This window comes from Sorex araneus, chromosome X (genome assembly GCF_027595985.1).
Source record: "Sorex araneus isolate mSorAra2 chromosome X, mSorAra2.pri, whole genome shotgun sequence".
NCBI classification, from domain to species: domain Eukaryota; kingdom Metazoa; phylum Chordata; class Mammalia; order Eulipotyphla; family Soricidae; genus Sorex; species Sorex araneus.
In genome coordinates, this window is record NC_073313.1 from 209,653,131 (window position 1) to 209,672,988 (window position 19,858).

The window sequence follows — 19,858 nt, forward strand, 5'->3', positions numbered from 1 at the left end:
CATCATAATCTGAATATTTTAAAACAAGTTATTCAGCAAGGTTATACTAAAATGCTTATGGGCCAACAGCACACACAAAACACACACACCAAAACAAAATAAAGAAACACTACAGTGAGTGGTATAGCCATGTATCCTAAACACAGACTCAGCAAAACTGAAGATCTAAGCTGCAACTACTGAAACTATGTAGTACACCCATCAGTTAACAGGTAGGGAAATGGGGTTGGGTGTGGGGGGCGTGTGGGAACACTGATGGAGTGAAACTGACAATGGTGGTGCAATTAGTGTCTAAATATTATATGCCTAAAGCTCAACTGCCAATTACTTTGTAAATCAGTTCCTTAATAAAAACAATGAGACACAAACACAAAAAAAAAATTTAAACTTTTTTAAAACCCTACAGAACACAGATAAGAACATTGCAGACTTGTTTCCTATTTCCTATATAATCTACGTTGATAGATGCAGAAAACTAGTTTGATTTTGAGTAACTAAGTTATATGCTATGTGATTTAAAACATTTCTGTATCTGCAAAAGGAAGATCTATGACCCTGTTACATTTCAAAGATATTAAATATAAAAAATTACTACTACTACTTAATATCCACCACCAATCCATGAGCTAGGCACATTATATAAAATAATTCTAATTACCTCTTTGCTTCCCCAAATAGAGATGAAAAGAGTCTCAAAGAGGTTGATGACTTACTTGCCCAAAATATGAGCATGAATTTGAGCCCAAACTAAAAATCTCAAAAACCATGATGCCTTGGATAATTAACAGGTTGAGTCCCTTAATAAATGTCAGAAATAAAATGTTGAATCACATGATGAACTTTTAAATAACAAATACTTTATTCATTTTTTAATAAACTGTTTACAGCTTAGAAATATTTGCCACACACACCATTCCTATGCATCCTTCCCTTTGGCATAACTTGATTTCAAATTTTTAAAGAGAAATGAAAAGTAAGAAAATTTAGACCTAAGAATTGCCATTATCAATCTTAATATTTTCCAGTAATCCTTTATACACATTTAATCCAAGGAAATATCAGTATTAAATTCCCTATTCTCACAAAACTTATTTGTCCCTTAAAATTAAAAATTACAAATGGTCTAATATGCTCCTGAATCAGAAAACTCAATCTCTGACCAGAATCCCCCAAAGTAACTATTTTCCTGAATTTGAAAGGTAATATGTCTGAAGAGGAGCATCATAATATGTTCTCAGCATACCCCTCTGAGATTCTGATAATTCGGCTCTCAGCAGAATCTACAGATACACTGTACTGTGAGCTCCTCCTACTAAAATACTCAGATAGCCAAGTCACATCAAAATACTGTTTGCAAAGTCCAGATAATTAACAAAAAAAAAACTGCTGCCATATCAGTTTTATTTTCCTTAACAAAAAAATACAGAGCACAAAATTCACTTATTATATATTTATCATTATTTTACAAATATAAATAATACTAAGAATTCAAGTACAGTCAAGTGCAGAGATGTTTCCTATATGTTAATATGTAAACATAAGCTAATTATATACATCATGTGCCTTTGGCCCAGCTGCAAAATAAACAACATCAAAAAGAAACACTGCACTTGACTGTTTAATTGCATTCTTACCGAGAATTCGTACCAATGCCTATGTAGTTACAGTTGTAACTTTCATACCACTTAATGTAAATGCTTAAATAGACAGCCCCCCTCCCTCCAGCCAGTCAACAACTGGCAAATATTTGTAGAGTTTAAATCTATCCATTTTTAATGATGAGTTATTAAAATTATTAAATTCCACTCCTCAAAACAAACCCATTAGAACTTGTTCCTAACTGACATTCCTCCTACGTCAAAATGAATATTATTTACAATTCACATGTAGAAAACAAGAATGCATCAGGCTTACTTTTTAGAATGAAAAAAAAAATCTAAAAGTTGTCTAGAGTGTGGGTCTCATACATTCAAGAGGACTTTACAGCTATCATTTGTCTCAAATTTTTTAACATTGACATGTTGAAATTAGGTCACCTACATTCAAATGACATTAAGCAGTTCTTTAGAAGGGGAAAAACAAGAAAGCACCACCTAAAAAGAAGTAACAGACACCACAAAACTATAAATATCCAGTTGAAGGCACGTGGAAGCATTTACTACATTGTCATCAAAGATTCTCCGCTTAGTTCAGAATTAGGATTAGAATCAGTTGTGGGAATTGCTGATTTGGCTTCATCGACTGTGGTTTCCTCATTCTTGGTCTCTTCTTGTTTCTCCTCTGGTTCATCTGTGTCAGATGCTTTGTCAATCACTTGGTCTGTGTGCTCTGAATCTGATATTTTTTCATCTGTCTCATCGGTACTGTTACTGAGAACATCTGGTTCTTCTAAAGATTCTGAAAAGATAGAGAGCCAAACTTTAAGAATAACCAAATAAACTGCTAAATAAGGTAAGAAAAAAGGTAAGTACATGTATTCATGAACTGAGAAGTAGTAGGCTATTCTAATATCATCCTGAAAATCTTTTAAAATATATACTAACTCCCCATATTATACCCTAAATGAAATGTTATGAAAGAAAAAAAATACAATTTGACAGTAACAAAGTCACATACTTTTACTAAAACTACATATTTTTCCTAAAAATAAATTCCTGAAAATATATTTGAATGTCCAAATATGTGATTATGTGCTATAAAGCCAAAAGTCCAGCAAACAAAGCAAATACATTAACTCCCCATTTTTTGCCTCTCAGTACATAGAAGGAAACTCCCAGTGTGTGAGTGACACTCCAAATATAGCATCCCATATGGTCCCCCAAGCACCGCCAGAAGTAATTCCTGAAAGCAAAGCCAGGCGTAAGCCCTTCTTCCCACTTAAGTCCTATGTACAATGTACGTATCTGTGTTATAGGCTGTGTGTGTGTGTGTGTGTGTGTGTGTGTGTGTGTGTGTGTGTGAGTGACACTCCAAATACATGACAAGTTTCCTTTCCCCCCTTCTGCAAGTTGAACCTTAATGTTATATACCTAGAATGGTAGGGACAAAAAGGGAAGCTTTTCCCCGCTGTCTCCACTGCAAGAGATAAGTTAAGATTTCAGTCCTTCCTGAAAATGTATTCCCTTCAAATTCTTTTTTTGGGGGGCCGGGGGGAATGGGGGTGGGTGTGTGTCACACAGGGGTTGCTCAGGGGTTACTCCTGGCTCTGCACTCAGGAATTACTCCTGGCAGTGCTCAGGGGACCATATGGGATGCTGGGAATCCAACCCGGGTCTGCCGCATGCAAGGCAAACGCTGATAAATTTACAGTAATTTTACAGTAATCACAATTTTATTAAATAAAGTTCCTTTAATTCCTTAGTGTTTAAAGAATAGAATGGGAGAGAAACAATGAGAGGGAAAAGTTATCACCGCCCAATTTTCAAGACAAAGATAAAAACTTAGCTTTGGGGTAGTCAGTTCGATTTATTATAATAAACAGCAATTAATGTTCTTACTGGAAAAAACAAGGTTAAGCCACCTAAACAGATAATTATTCCTACCTTCATAGTATATTCTTTGTGTTATACTATAAATGCTACTTATTTTAAAAGTATGGAGAAAAGATTAATTTATATAAGTAAAATGTTCTTCATGGGGCTGGAGTGATAGTACAGCGGGTGGGGTGTTTGCCTTGCACGCGGCCAACCCGGGTTCGGTTCCCAGCATCCCATATTGTCCCCCAAGCACCACCAGAAGTAATTCCTGAAAGCAAAGCCAGGCGTAAGCCCTGTGCATCACTGGGTGTGACCCAAAAAAAAGAAAAAAAATGTTCTTCATAAGTTATAGCTCATTTAACTATGATAGATTGGAATCTTGCTAAATAATTTGATACTTTGTAAAAATATATACTTGATATATACAAATACTAATATGGAATTCTTATAAATTTATGCCAAAAACAGTAACAAGTCTCACAATGGAGACATTACTGGTGCCCGCTTGAGCAAATCGATGAGCAACAGAATGACAATGATACAGTGATACAGTGATAAATTTATGGCTTTTTTTTTTTAATTTTGCTTTCTGGGTCACACCCAGAGATGCACAAGTGAATCTTCTTGTGCATCTCTGGCTCATGCACTCAGGAATTACTCCTGGTGATGCGAGGGGGAACATATGGGATGCTGGGAATTAAATCCAGGTCAGCCGCATACAAGGCAAACACCCTACCCGCTGTGCTATTGCTCAAGCCCCCACAAATTTATGGTTTCAACAAATACAAATTATCTAGCACTCTTTATCTCAAGATTTTAAAAATATTTTAAAGGAAAAGTATTTCTTTTAACAGATGTCTTGGTCTCTAGTTTGCAGAATTAAAAAAACCTGTTTCCCTTTTTTTATATATAGAATGAAAGGTCAAAACCCCAGTTAGGGAATTCAAGCCAATGGGGTTTTACTGTATGAAATTTTTATACAATCATAAAATATAGTGAATAACATTCATAACCACATTTCCAATGTCACAAAATGTTTTTTGTTGTTTTAAACAGGAGGTCAAAGTGAGGTTATCACACCAGTTGGAATCTTTTCCCAAAAAATTCAAGGTAGGAAAGCAATCATTTGAGTCTTGCTGTTTGAATATTCAAACATATGAGGAAAAGCAAAAGCTGCAAATGAAACTACTGGCAAGTAAATATCATTTTTGCTACAAAGGCAAAGAAGTTTTACAGTAGAGAAGTTCAGACATTGCCAACCATTTGTAACTCTATCCTCATAGGATTCTACTCTTTATCCAGAGTAGAATTTTAAGAGTCGTGGTTTTCCATAACTGTCTGGCCACAGAGCAACATTCACTTGCCAAAAACTTTACAATATTATAATTGAGAAAGCCTTCTGAAACAAACCAAAAATGCCACATGAAATGAAAAAACAAAAAGCTCACAACTGAGACTCAACTCACCAATAAAAATGTTTAAGTGAACATAAGTTTACATAATTTATCATTCTCTGAAAAAATGTCTCAATCTTGAACTTAAACTATAGCACTTAAACTATTCAAGTTCAAAGCTTGCCATCTTAAAACTGTGATATTAACTACTTACAGAAACAGATATTACTGGTCTGGCTCAATTTAATTTAATAATGCTGGGATTTTATAAGAAGCCATTAATTCAGAGAACTACATAATGACTTTTTAATGTCTATAATCACAAAATCAAAGAAATACATGTGCTATCATAACTAGAAAATAACAACAGATATGAAACTTGCTGGCCACTACCTTCATAGAATAAATGAAAGCCTAAAAACTAAAGCTTGATAATAATTAAAAGTATTTTTTTCCAGGTATTTTGCAGAAAGACAATTTTAATAAGAGCAACAACACAAAAAAGGGGTTGTATCATGATGCTATAATGTAGATATCAATGAGTCTGAAATTTATTAAGAAGCAGGGTGAGAGGGAGCACTGCAGGCAGTCAACCAGGGTTCAATACCCAGCACCATATATGGTACCCTATACACTGACATTAATGATCCTGGAGCACAGAGCTATAGCAAATATTATTTTTTGAATAGTCTGAAGGATTTAAATAAACTAAGTACACAAAACTGAATGTTACCTATCAGTTTTTAACAGCAAATAACTGAGTCTAACCACTCTATGACATAAATTTATTAAATATATCTTCAAAGTATTTATTTCTAAGGGATAGTCATTTGCCTATTGAAGTAGAGTCTTTCTTTAACCTCTGTAGTCATAGTTTTTTTTTTGTCCCCACCTGCCACCACCACCCCCGGAGCCCATCCCCGGCCCCCCGACCCGGGCCAGCGTGGCGCACTGTAGTTATAGTTTTAACATAACTTACAGGTAACTATATGATAAGTGATGTTTGGACTTAAAATGCTAGCAGAGAAACCAGTCTTTGTATTCATATTAATTAAACCTACTATCCCCTGTTCAGACCCTGTTTAAAACTAACACTAAAATCAAGTTATCTAAATAGATAACCTAATTCCATGGGTAAAGAAAGTTTGAAAAATCAATTTTGATATCTTTAATGCCAGGGAAACAATATACTACAATATTATAAAGCAAAACTGACCCATGAAAATTGTTTCTTACTCCTGTACTTGCCTTATACCCATCGCAAGTTTTGGTTTTTTTTGTTTTTTTTTTTTTTTGCTTCTTGGGTCACACCTGGCGATGCACAGGGGTTACTCCTGGCTCTGAACTCAAGAATCACACCTGGCAGTGCTCAGGGGACCATGGGATGTTGGGAATCGAACCCAGCCCCCCATCCCAATATTCTTATGAAAGAAGTTTTTCTGTTTTCTTTTTAAATCCTTGTTTCCTTAATTTTTTTAAGGGCATTATTTTTTTCCTAAATTTTATTCTATTAAAGTGCCATAATTTACAAAGTTACTCAGAGGTGGGTGAAAGATGCTTTTTCTAAAGTTCTAACAACTAACTTCTAGTTAGTTTGAGCAGTCTTAATTAGACTAAACAAGTCAAACTCACAAAACTGAATGTAACTGTACAAGGAATACCACTCCCTCACCTATAAATCAAAAACATGCAAAAAATTCAAGAGCGTCATGCTACCTTTAGGTTTTCTAAATCTTAAATTAAAATTTTCTGGGCCTGAGCAATAGCACAGTGGATAGGGCATTTGCCTTGCACACGGCTGACCCAGGTTCGATCCCTGGCATCCCATATGGTCCCCCAAGCACCGCCAGGAGTAATTCTTGAGTACAAAGCCAGGAGTAACCCCTGAGCATCGCTGGGTGTGACCCAAAAAGAAAAAAAAAATTTCCAAAGAAAATTAAAGAATAGCATGATTCTATTTAGGTTATTTCTTTTAAAACGCTTCATATATTGGTCAATTTATTCAGATTCTTACTTTTTATTCCTTTTTACAATAACAAGAAACATGTTTTCCTTCCTATCAAAATATGCCTTGCTAAAACATCATATGTGTAGACTATAAAAAACATTCAAAGAAAATTGGTCAAGTTAAAATGAACAATTTATCTTTGAAGTTACAGGTTTTAAACAAAACAGGTTTTACAATACTTTTATGCTTCAAAAAAAAGACAATTTATATTTAAGGAATAAAGAATTTCATCCTAATGCAACCCAATGTTTCAATGAATAAAAATCAATAAAATTATAACCACTTATGAGAAAATAGCTTATATTTGATACAGCAGTCAAACAATACTGTATGACTATCACTGATGAATAACTCACTAGATGAATATAAATTTCATTATTAAACAATAATGGGAGGACACAGAGATAGCTCAATTGGCTGAGTATATTCAAAGAAGGCCCAGGGATTAAATTCCAGCATGACATGGTCCGTCAAGAACCATCTGGAAAAATTTCCCAAGCACAGGGCTGGGAGTAGCCCCCAGTACTACCAGGTAAAGCTCAAAACAATATAAATAAAATGTAAAACTATTAGCTGAAGGTGCTTCAGAAGAGAGATTACAAGGTCAAATGATCTCTATGCTTTAAAAAAATGTCAATATGCAGTCTGGAATGATATTACAGCAGGTAGGGCTCTTGCTCAGCATGTGGCTGACCTAATCTCCAGTATCCCATATGGTCCCTCCAAGCATCACCAGGAGTGATTCCTGAGTGCAGAGCCAAGAGTAATCCCTAAACCATCACCGGTGTGTGGCCCAAAAATAAACAAAATGTCAACTTGCTAAGGGCAAATCTAATCATCTTTAGTATACCTCATTAACTGAATATAAAGGAATCAGCAGAATTTATCCAAAAAATTCCATTTCCTGAAATAGAGAATTCAAAACATCTTATTTATCAAAAAAATTCCATTTCCTAGAGCATTATGACAAACAATAAAAAATGAGAAATCTCCCTGTTGAGCCCATTGCTTAAAGTAAGGAAGAAGAAAAAAGAAATCAGATTATGAAGATAAACCTTACTTGCTATTTTTAATAGTTTTTTACTAGATTCATGGTTTTTGTAGCAAATATTTCCAATCGAATAGATTTTGTTTTTTATTAGGACTATTAAATAAACTTTAAAAAATGCAACTGGGCAAAGAAGGCAATATTAACACTTTCAAATATCCGACCCTAAAACATTCTACTAGCATACTAACATACTAACTATATCTAACAAAAAGAATATTAAAACAGGTACTTGAGGAAGTATCTTTTTCCTTTTTAAAAATTTTATGTATTTTTTCTTTTGGGGTCACACCTGGCAATGTTCAGGTATTATTCCTGGCTCTGCACTCAGTAATTACTCCTGGCAGTACTTGGGGGACCATATGGGACGCCTGGGTTTGAACTCAGGTAGGCTGTGTGCAAGGCAAACGCACTACCCACTGTACTTTTGTTCCAGCCCCAGAAGTAACTTTTTAAAAAATTATTTTTCACCAGAATCTGGAAACAATCCATGTGCCTGAAAACAGACGCCTGGTTAAAGAAACTATGGTACATCTACACAATGGAATACTCTGCAGCAATTAGGAAAAAATAAAGTTAGGAAATTTGCTTATAAATGGATGGACATGGAGAGTATCGTGCTGAATGAAATGAGTCAGAAGGAAAAGGACAGATATAGAGTGATTGCACTCATTTGTGGAGGAAAAAAAACTCATAATATGAAACTAATACCCAAAGACAGTAGAAACAAGAGCAAGGAGGATTAGTCTGCATTTGGAAGGCTGCCTCAAGTACTGAGGGAGAAAACAATTGGGATAGAGAAGGGACCATTATGACAAAGACAGTTGGAAATGAACACTCTGGATAGGAACTGTGCGCTGAAAGTGGGTAAAGAAACAAATACAATAACCTCTCACTATCTGTGTTGCAGACCATAGTGCCCAGAAAGAAGGAGGTAGAAGGGGGGTGGGGAGAGAGAAGAAAAGTACCTGCCACAGACCCAGGCTGGTGGAGGGGAGAGAGGGGTAGCAGAAGGGAAACCAGGATCATTGGTGTTAGAAAATGAGATACCGGTGGAGGGATGGGTATTGGATCACTGTATGACTGAGACCTCATCATGAACAGCTTTGTAACTATGTATCTCACATGACTCAATTACATTTTTTTTCATATTTAAAATAAAAATAAATAATTTTTTTCTTAAAAAGAAAAGCAGAAAACTCACGTATGATCAACTTAACATATGTGAAAACAAGGAATCTAAGTGCAGGTCACTATTCTGCTGTACCAATTTTAGTATGCTTAGATTAAAAAATTAATCCATAGTCCTAATTTGTCTCTCTATCACTCTTCCATCAAAGGATCTGGATACACAATTCAAAAAAGAAAATTCTAGGAATTCAAATGAGCATCAAATGAGCATTTAATGGGAGAAACTTCTTCTAGTTTCCTTCTTAAATGAAAACTTTTCACGATTCCATTTGCTGTTTTAATAAGTGGTCCAAAAAGTTCAAGTCTTGTGCTTCATCCTAAATGCAGTATCTTCCAGTAGCAGAACGATGATAAAATTCAACTTCAATTTTAATTTCAAGGTCTTACATCACAAGAGGAAAGAAGGTTTCTTGTTATATTATATATACATTATATATGTGTATATTATATATACATATATATTATATATACTTTACTATATATATTAATTGGAAAAAAATTACAGTGGAAGAAAATTAATCTCCCCTCTGTAAATTCAGTAATTGACTTGCTCCAGTTCCTGGTTCTAAATACATTTTAAAAATACAAAAATTTAAGGAGAAAATTCTTTTCTTTTCTTCAGACATCAGTTTTCTATATTGGCATATAAAAATCAGATATATAAATTCTTCTTTTTTGGATAACACCTGGTGATGCACAGGAGTTATTACTGGCTCATGCACTCAGGAATTACTCCTGGTGGTACTCAGGGGACCATATGGGATGCTGGAAATCAAACCTGGGTCGGCTGCGTACAAGGCAAATGCCCTACCCTCTGTGCTATCGCTCCAGCCCCAAGATATATAAATTCTTAATTATACTGGATATCAACACAAAAAAGATAATTGAGATGGTATTTTCTTACTATTAATAATTCAATTTAATCTTACTAGAATGCCACCAACATTTCAAACAAATGCAGCTTCATCTTTCATCAGAAATATTTCGAGTACTTTCTTCAGAAATGCTTTGTTATTTACTGAAGGATTCTGCTTGCAATTGATAACTGTGTATTAAGCTGTGTTGATATAGGAGACTTGGAGGAAAGTTTCAGTCCTCTGGAAAGTCAAGGATGTAAAAGGTGCTCATAGTCATATTGATGAATCCAAAGAGAAGTATGAGAAAGTTACTACTCTGGAGATGATCATAATCAAATAGAATTGCTTCTTCAAGCTCTAATACTACCAAGTTATCAGACCCTTCCTCAAGTTTTGTCTTCATTCATTAACATTACCTTATTAGGGCTGAGTTTGAGCTGGTTATCCTTCATTCCAGAGATCTCAGAAACAAAATGAGACATCCGGGACATTGCTCCTCCTAGATTAGATGAGAAGGAAAGGTACTGCTGGGTGTTGTTTGCTGTCCATCTCAACCATAGCAGAAGATGTAATGCATGGGACTTCTGTTTCCCAGGATTTTTGTTTTCAGGCTGAGAATGTAGCTCAGCAGTAGACCATTTGCCTTGTAAGGTTCTGGGTTTGATCAATTCACATTACCAAAAAAGAAAAATATAAATATGTGTAGTTGGCTGAATTTTCTTTTTTCTTTCTTTTTTCCTTTGCTCCAACTATTTCTTTTCAAATACTCACTTTAGCTCTCATAACTAAGGTTATCCATGGAAAGGACTTGGTTTTTTCCTCTATGCATCTTCATAGTATGACATTCTTAAATTTTCAGTTCCAAGAAGTGCTAATGACAAGGTAGATGATTTGCATGTGATAGCATGCAGCTCAGAGCATGACAAGCAAAAAACAAAAATATTCTTTATTAATAATTGTGTTTGGAGTTGTTGATTTTAGACTAGGAGAAGACAATTACATTGGTCTAATGTTGGAAAAACCAGTGCCTTGTGATTATTTGTTTCAGATTCATATTGATATGTTAGTAAGTCAAAAGCCAAGCCAACTCAATACACACATTAGATTCACTCTACAAAGTTAAAAACAAAGATATTCAAGCTTTCATACTAAATTTCAAAAATTAACTGAAAAAAATTGACTCATCAGGAAGAGAGGGACAGACATAGAGGGACTGCACTCATTTATGGAGTGTAGGATCGCATCACATGAGGCTGACACCCAAGAACGGTAGATACAAGGGCCAGGGGGATTGCCCCATAGCTGGAAGACTGCTTCATGAGTGGAGGGGAGAAAGCAGATGGAACAGAAAAGGGATCACTTGAAAATGATGGCTGAGGAACCAGTTGGGATAGGAGATGCATGCCGAAAGTAGATAATGGACCAAACATGATGACCTCTTAGTGTCTGTGTTGCAAGCTATAATGCCCAAAAGTAGATTGAGAGTATGGGGAATATTGTCTGCCTTAGAGGCAGGGGCAGGCTGGGAAAGGGGGGGTTATACCCGGGATATTGGTGGTGGGGAATGTGCACTGGTGGAGGGATGGGTGTTTGATCATTGTGAGATTGTAACCCAAACACGAAAACTTGTAACAATCTCACGGTGATTCAATAAAATTTTTTTTAAAAAAAGAAAAAAAAAAGAAAAAATTTGACTCATACATTATGTTCAGTTAATGCACTTTTTCCACTACTCAATACTTCTATTTAAAAGAAATAAAAATATAAAAACAATTTCTAAAAGATAAAAGGATGATAATTTGTGAACTTTGAATATGGATTATTTTTTCTATTTCGGGCATAACACCCAAATTTTACCTTTATAAGATCTGAATAATTCAAATAAAGTAAAAAAAAAATGGTGCAATGTAAACATAACTCAAATATCCAAACAATTATTAGGAGAGGTCTCTTCACAAAGTTCAATGAACTGCTGTTCACTGCTTCTTTACACAAATAAGCTACGTTTTTAAAATGAAACTTCATACTAGTGACACAAGAGGTTATATATTATCAGAGCAATAGCTGATACATACAAGCTGCAAAACCTGATAACCAATCCATTCTTATCTAAAAGCATAATTATTGTTAATAGCATACAGTATAAAGAAACAAAACCTTTTAATCAATATAATATACCTTCACCAAATTGGTTCTCTGATGAAACCATATCTTCTGAGTGCAAGGGACCAAGTGAACTTGAACCTTCAACTGATTGCCTCTTCTCAAAACTAAACTCTGGAAGTCTTGGAGCCTGAGGTCTAGTTTTTCTTGCAGGATTCAAGAAAAAACAGTAGGCACATCGGAAAGCTACACAGAATTTTTAAAAATAAAAACCAGAGAAACACGAATCAGAGGAAATTTAAGACTTAACCAAATAACTTTTAGAAATAGTCAATAAATCTTCGAAAGTTATCTACTGTGAAAGTTACATGTTTTTAATACACCAGTGTTCTAAAGAAGCGAATTTATTACTTCATTTTAATCACCATGATTTACAGTACTCTTAATGATAGGGTTTCAAACATACAACATTCTAACCCCACACCCCCAACTAGTGTCTGCTTCAGGAGCCCCTTCCAACCACCTCCTGCACCTCCCCCTGTACTTTGGATAAGTTCAGTTCTGAGTACGCATTTAAATTTATTAGAATTACTAATGTTAAGTAAAAATTAATATAGCAGTTATCTAATAAAATAATATTAATAACAATTTAAGTACATTACAGAAATTACATTTCTAGTTGTCAGAATCATAAGGCATTTTAACATCCATAAACTTATTAATCTTCCCAAGAAACAGTAGTGTTATATTTGAGAATCATTTAGTACAATCATCTAACACAATCATTTAGTACCATAGTTTTTAATAGTGATTGCACAAAAGAATCATTTGAGGAGATTTAAAATAAAATCTTATGCCTGAACTGCACTTCAAGTCAATTAAATCAGACTCACTATAGGTGGATCCTGAGCATAATTTTTAAAAACACAGTCTTTAATTGATTCTGATGCATTGTCAAGTTTGACAACAACAGGTTATAAAATATACAGGATACACACTGTATGAGGAAGAAACCTAAACTGACTTCCTTGCTTCTGTGTTTTAGAATAAGGACAGTAGCACTGTCATCCCACTGTTCATCAATTTGCTCAAGCGGGCACCAGTAACATCTCTTATTACTATTTCTGGTATATCGAATACACCATGGGTAGCTTGCCAGGCTCTGCCGTGCGAGCGGGATACTCTCAGTAGCTTGCGGGCTCTCCACTACCCCCAAATAAATGACCTTAATGAGAATTGACATAAAATTAAATATTTATGAGTATAGTAGTTAATTCCATTGATAATTCTTACCAATGTATTCAAATTCTTCTTTTAAAGCCATGCCATTATGAGAAAAACACTGCTGGCATATAAGAGCATACCTACACCAAAAAAGCCAAAAAAAAAGAATAAACAACAACAAAAAAACACCAGGTATAAACATAGAAAAGGCTTATGAGAAAAGATCCTTGGGCCATTACAATTAATTTATATTTTAACACAGCTAAATATGTCACACAAAATTAGATACTACTGAAAACTAATTGCTCTTTAGAAATCAAAAATTTCAACAGTTTTAAAATTAAATTTAAAATGAACTAAAGCAACAGTGAAATGAACATGTTCCTACTAAGTTAGAAAAAACTTGGGGTGACTGATCCCAAATTTGTGGTAAAAAAAATAAAAAGATGGAACCTCTTGGAGATCCATAATAAATAGAGTAGTAAAACCTCTATGAGCCACTGAGACAGCTCAAAAGGCTAGAAGGACAGAGAGGGGAGAGAAAGAGAGAGAGAGAGAGAGAGAGAGAGAGAGAGAGAGAGAGGGGGAGAGAGAGAGAAGAGGGAGGGAGGGAGGGAGGGAGGGAGGGAGGGAGGGATGGAAGGAAGGAGAGAGAGAAGAGGGAGGCGAGGGGAGGGAGGGAAGAGAGGATAGAGAGAGAGAGAGAGAGAGAGAGAGAGAGAGAGAAGGAAAGTACCTGCCACAGAACCATGAGGGCAGGCTGGGGGACGAGGGGTGGCAGGAGGGAAACTGGGGCCATTGGTAGTGGAAAAGGGACACTGGTGGAGGAAGGGAAGTTAAATCATTTTATGACTGAAACCCGATCATGAACAGCTTTGTAACTATATAAATTGAGTCATAGTGACTCAATTTAAAAAATGAGAACTATATATATATGTATATATATACATATGTATACATATATATGTATATATATATATATATGTATATATATATAAAGGGGAAAAAGGGCTAATCATGTGGTAGGTTGGAGATTAATCCACAGTACTGCATGGCCTGTAGAATACCATGGGAGCGGACCCTAAGCACCAATGTCATCCCAGAAAAACAAAATTAAACTTTGAGAAGTCTTGCAATAAAGAAATGCATTTAATTCTGCTTGGTACAGTCCAAAGGTTAATTCTGGTATACAAGATTCCTATATCTAGCCCAGTTTAACATTTAAACATCTTCCTCATTTTCTATTCATATTCTTTCTCCATTCTTTATGTGTTTAACAGTACTTGACACTATGACACTAGTCTATTTTGAATAATATACAATCACTTTCTATAAATACCCTAAATAAAATACAATAAAAGCATTGAGAGTGTTAAGTGTCAAATACATATTAAGTTGTCTATTATTAAAATTACCACTAAGTACTGACACATAAAATTTAAAATGGTTAGTCTTTAGTATATTAGCGTAAAAATATTTCCCTATGTGCATATATATTATGTATTTTTTATATTTTCTCAGGGCTACTCTATCCAAACTTCTACTGCAAAACAAATATGTTTACTTTTGCCTGGGTAAAAAATATTACATTATTCTCTATAACTGTAAATTACCACAAAACTATAGAATATCTAGTGTACACAGACTTACACATCAATAATATTTTGTTCATTTTTATCTGTCTACCACTCTAGTACACATTACCTGTTCTGTGGACCATCACCGACTAAATATTCAACAATTCTATCCAGAGCGCCTCGTTCTCGGGGAAGAATGGGTCTTGCTAAAGGTGGCCCCGGAGGATGATGACCTGGTACATAATAAACAGACATAATTCATACATATAAAATACCTTTACATTTTAATTCACTTTAATTTACTTTTTAAAATTTAATTCAGATCTATGCTTATCACATTCTATAAAAGACCGAACTAAACATTATTTTTTATAAATTTTTATAGAGCATGTCAATTTTCTTATAAATACTACACTACATAGAAATATTTAGTCTTCCTCTTCAAGCTCATGTTCTCTCTTAACCATGCAAATCACTTGCCTCTCTCTCTTTGCATGATTATCTCTTCTCCAGAGAAGCCTGTCTTCTCTCTAGAACACACATTTCTCCCTTCTCCTCCCCATACTTTTTTCTAAGTAAGTCTCAATGAAGACTATGTTGCTTGACAAAAAAAAAAAAATGTTTAGAAGTGACATTAAGGCCAGTGGTGGAGAGTCCTGGCATGTCTGTGGTGAAGATACAGTAACTTTGTACACAGGAAAGAGAGAAGACAAATGCATAAGAGAGAGAAGAAAAATGTCTGCCGCAGAGGAAAGCTGGGAGGGATGGAGGGCAGCAGGAGGGAAACTGAGGATATTGGTGGTGGGAAATGTATACTGGTGAAGGAATGATGATAGAACATTTTTATTACTGAAACCCAAACATGAATAACTTTGTAATTGTGTCTTTCATAGTGATTCAATTAAAAACATCAACATCTTAAACCCCTTGCATACTTTTAAAATATTGCATCTTATGACATGCAATTGACCAAGCAAGTGGAAACAGAGATAAATAAATGGGACTATATTAAACTAAGAAGCTTCTGCACCACAAAAGATACAGTGACCAGAATACAAAGACAATCTACAGAATGGGAAAGGATATTCACCTAATACCCATCCAATAAGGGGTTGATATCAAGAGTATATAAAGCACTAGTTGAACTCTACAAGAAGAAAACATCCAAACCCATCAGAAAACGGGCCGAAGAAATGAACAGAAATTTCTCCAAGAAAGAGATATGAATGACCAAAAGGCACATGAAAAAATGCTCTGCATCACTAATCATCAGGGAGATGCAGATCAAAACAACTATGAGATACCACCTCACGCGACAGAGAATGGCACACATCCAAAAGAACAAAAGCAACCGCTGTTGGAGAAGATGTGGGGTGAAAGGGACGATTCTACACTGCTGGTGGGAATGCCGACTGGTTCAGTCCCTTTAGAAAACAATATGGACACTTCTCAAAAAATTAGAAATTGAGCTTCCATTTGATCCAGCAATACCACTTCTGGGAATATATCCCAAGGAAGCAAAAAAAGTATAGTCAAAATGATATCTGCACTTATATGTTGATCACAGCACTGCCAACAATAGCAAGAATCTGGAAAAAACCCGAGTGCCCAAGATGACTGGTTAAAGAAACTTTGGTACATCTATACAATGGAATACTATGCAGCTGTTGGAAAAGATGAAGTCATGAACTTTGCATATAAGTGGATCAACATGGAAAGTATTATGCTAAGTGAAATGAGTCAGAGAGTCAGACAGACATAGAAAGATTGCACTCATCTATGGAATATATAATAACAGAGTAGGAGACTAACACCCAAGAACAGTAGTATATAATACCAGGAGGTTGGTTCCATGGCTTGGAAGCTGGCCTCATATGCTGGGGTAAAGGCAGCCCGGATAGAGAAGGGAACACCAAGTAAAATGTGGTTGGAGACAAGGCGTGGGAAGGGAGATGCGTGCTGAAAGTAGACTAGAGACTGAACACAATGGCCACTCAATACCCCTATCGCAAACCACAACACCCAAAAGGAAACAAAGAACAAAATGGAATAGCCTGCCACAGAGGCAGGGTGGGGTGGGAGAGATGGGATTGGAGGGTGGGAGGGATACTGGGTTCATTGGTGGTGGAGAATGGACACTGGTGGAGGGATGGGTTCTCGAACACTGTATGAGAGAAACACAAGCACAAAAATGGATAAATTTGTAACTGTACCCTTTCAGTGACTCACTAATTTAAAAAATAAATTTAAAAAATATATATATTGTATCTTATATTGTTATGAATAACTATTATAAATACAAACATCAAGAGCAATCATTTTAGGAATATTGGACATTTTCACACAAGTTGGCAAATTATCAAATACCTGCTGGTTATTAATTTCCAAACATATGGGAGCTCTGTGGTAATAAACATTAAATAGATTCTCTTCCATAAATATGGCATAATGAAAAATGAATTATTAATCTTGTCTATAAGAAATCACTTAACTCATTCTTATTTCTGGCAATGTACAACTAAATAGTTCTATACTTGAAACTTTAGCAAAATGTTTTCTTTTACATGATCAGAAAAATCTTGGCCATGGCTTTTTCCATAAATCTATCCTTACATGTACAGCACTTTTTATTATTTTACATAGGTTGCTAAACTTTTATTTCTTTAAAACAAATCAGATAAGCAAACATATGTAATGAAAAGAGTTCTTCTATTAAGTACCAAATCAGCCAGTAGAAAATTAAAGAGGAATAAATTTTAATATATTTTTTTTCAATTAAAATACAAGGCTATTGGGGCTGGAGAGATAGCACAGCGGGTAGGGCGTTTGCCTTGCACGCGGCCGACCCGGGTTCGATTCCCAGCATCCCATATGGTCCCCTGAGCACGGCCAGGGGTAATTCCTGAGTGCAGAGCCAGGAGTAACCCCTGTGCATTGCCAGGCGTGACCCAAAAAGCAAAAAAAAAAAAAAAAATAAAAATAAAATACAAGGCTATCAAGGCAACATTCTGTAAAACTTTTAAAAAAGTATTTTTTAAAAAAATAAATAAATAAATAAATAAATTTTTTTTTAAAAAAGTATTTTTTCCATAATGGCATGTTCCTTTCTAGAGTCACCTGCATGCTCCCAGGAGTACATACTCTTCCTTTATATTATGGGACTCACACTTGCCACTTTCAGATTTTCCTATTAAAAAATAAACTAAAAGAATTTTTTAATAACTTTTGCATGTATTTTATTTGTTGTCAGCTTTGTTTGTAATAGTTAATATTGTAAAATCTTATATTGCCTTTTCCTAAGGAAAGCAGAGTAAAAATCTACTGTAAACATCAGTATTTATATTGTTTGACTTTATTACATAACTGCCCGTAACCTGAAGCACCTACTGACTAGCCTCAAAATAATTTTAATTATACTTGAGCAACTAGTCACCTAAATTATAATATCTTAAAATAACATTTTTTTGAATATCCAAGAATCTGACATGGAAATCTACATTAAAAAGTGATCTGCTGAGGCAGTGGACTTTCATGTCCCAGTCACAGCCCAAAATAAAGCTACAGAATATCTGTTATACTAGAAAATGGATCTTCCTCTAGAGATTTATCACACTGAAGAAAGACATCCCAAGGGCCAGGTAGAAAGCTCACTGGCTGGAATGCATACTTTGCATGCAGGAGGCCCAGTTTGGCTTCCCAGAACCACATGGTCACCTGAGCACGGCTACAGGCAACCCCTGATTCCAAGTCCTGAACTAGGACTAGCCCCCTAAGCAATACCGAGTGTGGAACCAAAAGAAGAAGGAAGATAAAAAAAGAATCCAAAAATCTGAAATAATATTAAAGGCAGCATGTTAATTTAATTAAGACTTTATATTTAAAAAGCACCTTAAGATATCAGGATATCTTAAGGTGCTATGGTTTAAAAATAGAAAAATCTACCTGTCCATTTTAACAAAACTATTACTACACATAAGTATCTTGCTGAAAAATGTCGATTTCATGTTTAAAAACATATGCAAAGGTTTTAGTTAAAACACATGACTATATTCCAGAAACGTTCTCCTCTATCCCCAATTTGTATCAATCTGGAGTTCTTCTAAAACTGAATATAAAAAGATATGCTACACTGTTGACTACAGAATACCACAAAGTTTTATTGCCATTTAAACAAAGAAGCCATAACAGTTAAATGAGCTCAAGAAATAGGTTTCAGTATCACAAGGTGCCAGCTGTAAAGAGTTATGGCTAATTGAATATGGAACTCCTGCTTAATCAGATAACTGCACTGCCATTTCCAAATGAAATGCCATTTCCATACTGTCTGAAAATGGCCCATTTTATTGGTAACCAGAGAAAACAATATAAACTGTAAATAACATTAAGTGCTCTGTTTACCCATTCCAGGCATTGAAGTAGCAGGGGATCCCAGACGTCTTGGTAACACATTTGACGACAGTGCTGGAGTAACAGTTCTTTCTGGAGGTCCACCAGGGGCTGATGAGTCTTTTGGTGGTCCAGGTGATACTGGACCTTGTGGAGAAGGACCCTGGCCAGAGCTTACTGGTGTTGGAGAAAGATTTCTATGAGCGACAGTTCGTTGACGAATCTCTGAAAATAAGAAAAAAAGTATACCTTAAACTTAAGATCCAATACATATTAGCCAATACCAAAAATAACTGAGATTTAATAGTTTTGTGGCATCACAGAGCATTTGTAGGATCAAACCTGTCTGATATAAGAACTACATAAAACTTAACATTGAAACTGATTATGCCAGAGTCTATACCAATTATGCAATTGATATACAAATTATACCAATTCTACAATTCAACTGTATATATTTACACTACCAGCTTTGATCTTGGTCTGCCTACTGATAACACTTCTTAAAATAAGTTTAAGTAAAATAAAATCACCACTCAACTATGTGGCATGTCTATTTGCAGTAAATCTTTCTGATTTATGATGAAGTTTACC

The 19,858-nt window shown here is 35.1% G+C and overlaps 1 protein-coding gene across 1 annotated transcript in view; it reads right to left on the minus strand.

Moving 5' to 3' along the window:
* Positions 1-837: 837 nt before the first annotated feature.
* The window catches only part of LNPK (lunapark, ER junction formation factor), a 77,732-nt gene continuing 58,711 nt past the window's right edge, over positions 838-19,858 (minus strand). The window contains exons 9-13 of the mRNA XM_004601175.2: positions 19,277-19,489; positions 15,006-15,111; positions 13,371-13,441; positions 12,153-12,323; positions 838-2,397 (exon numbers count right to left, since the gene is read on the minus strand). Of these exons, the coding sequence (XP_004601232.1) occupies positions 2,159-2,397; positions 12,153-12,323; positions 13,371-13,441; positions 15,006-15,111; positions 19,277-19,489 (800 nt within the window). The 3' untranslated portion in view covers positions 838-2,158. The remainder of the gene's footprint in view (positions 2,398-12,152; positions 12,324-13,370; positions 13,442-15,005; positions 15,112-19,276; positions 19,490-19,858) is intronic.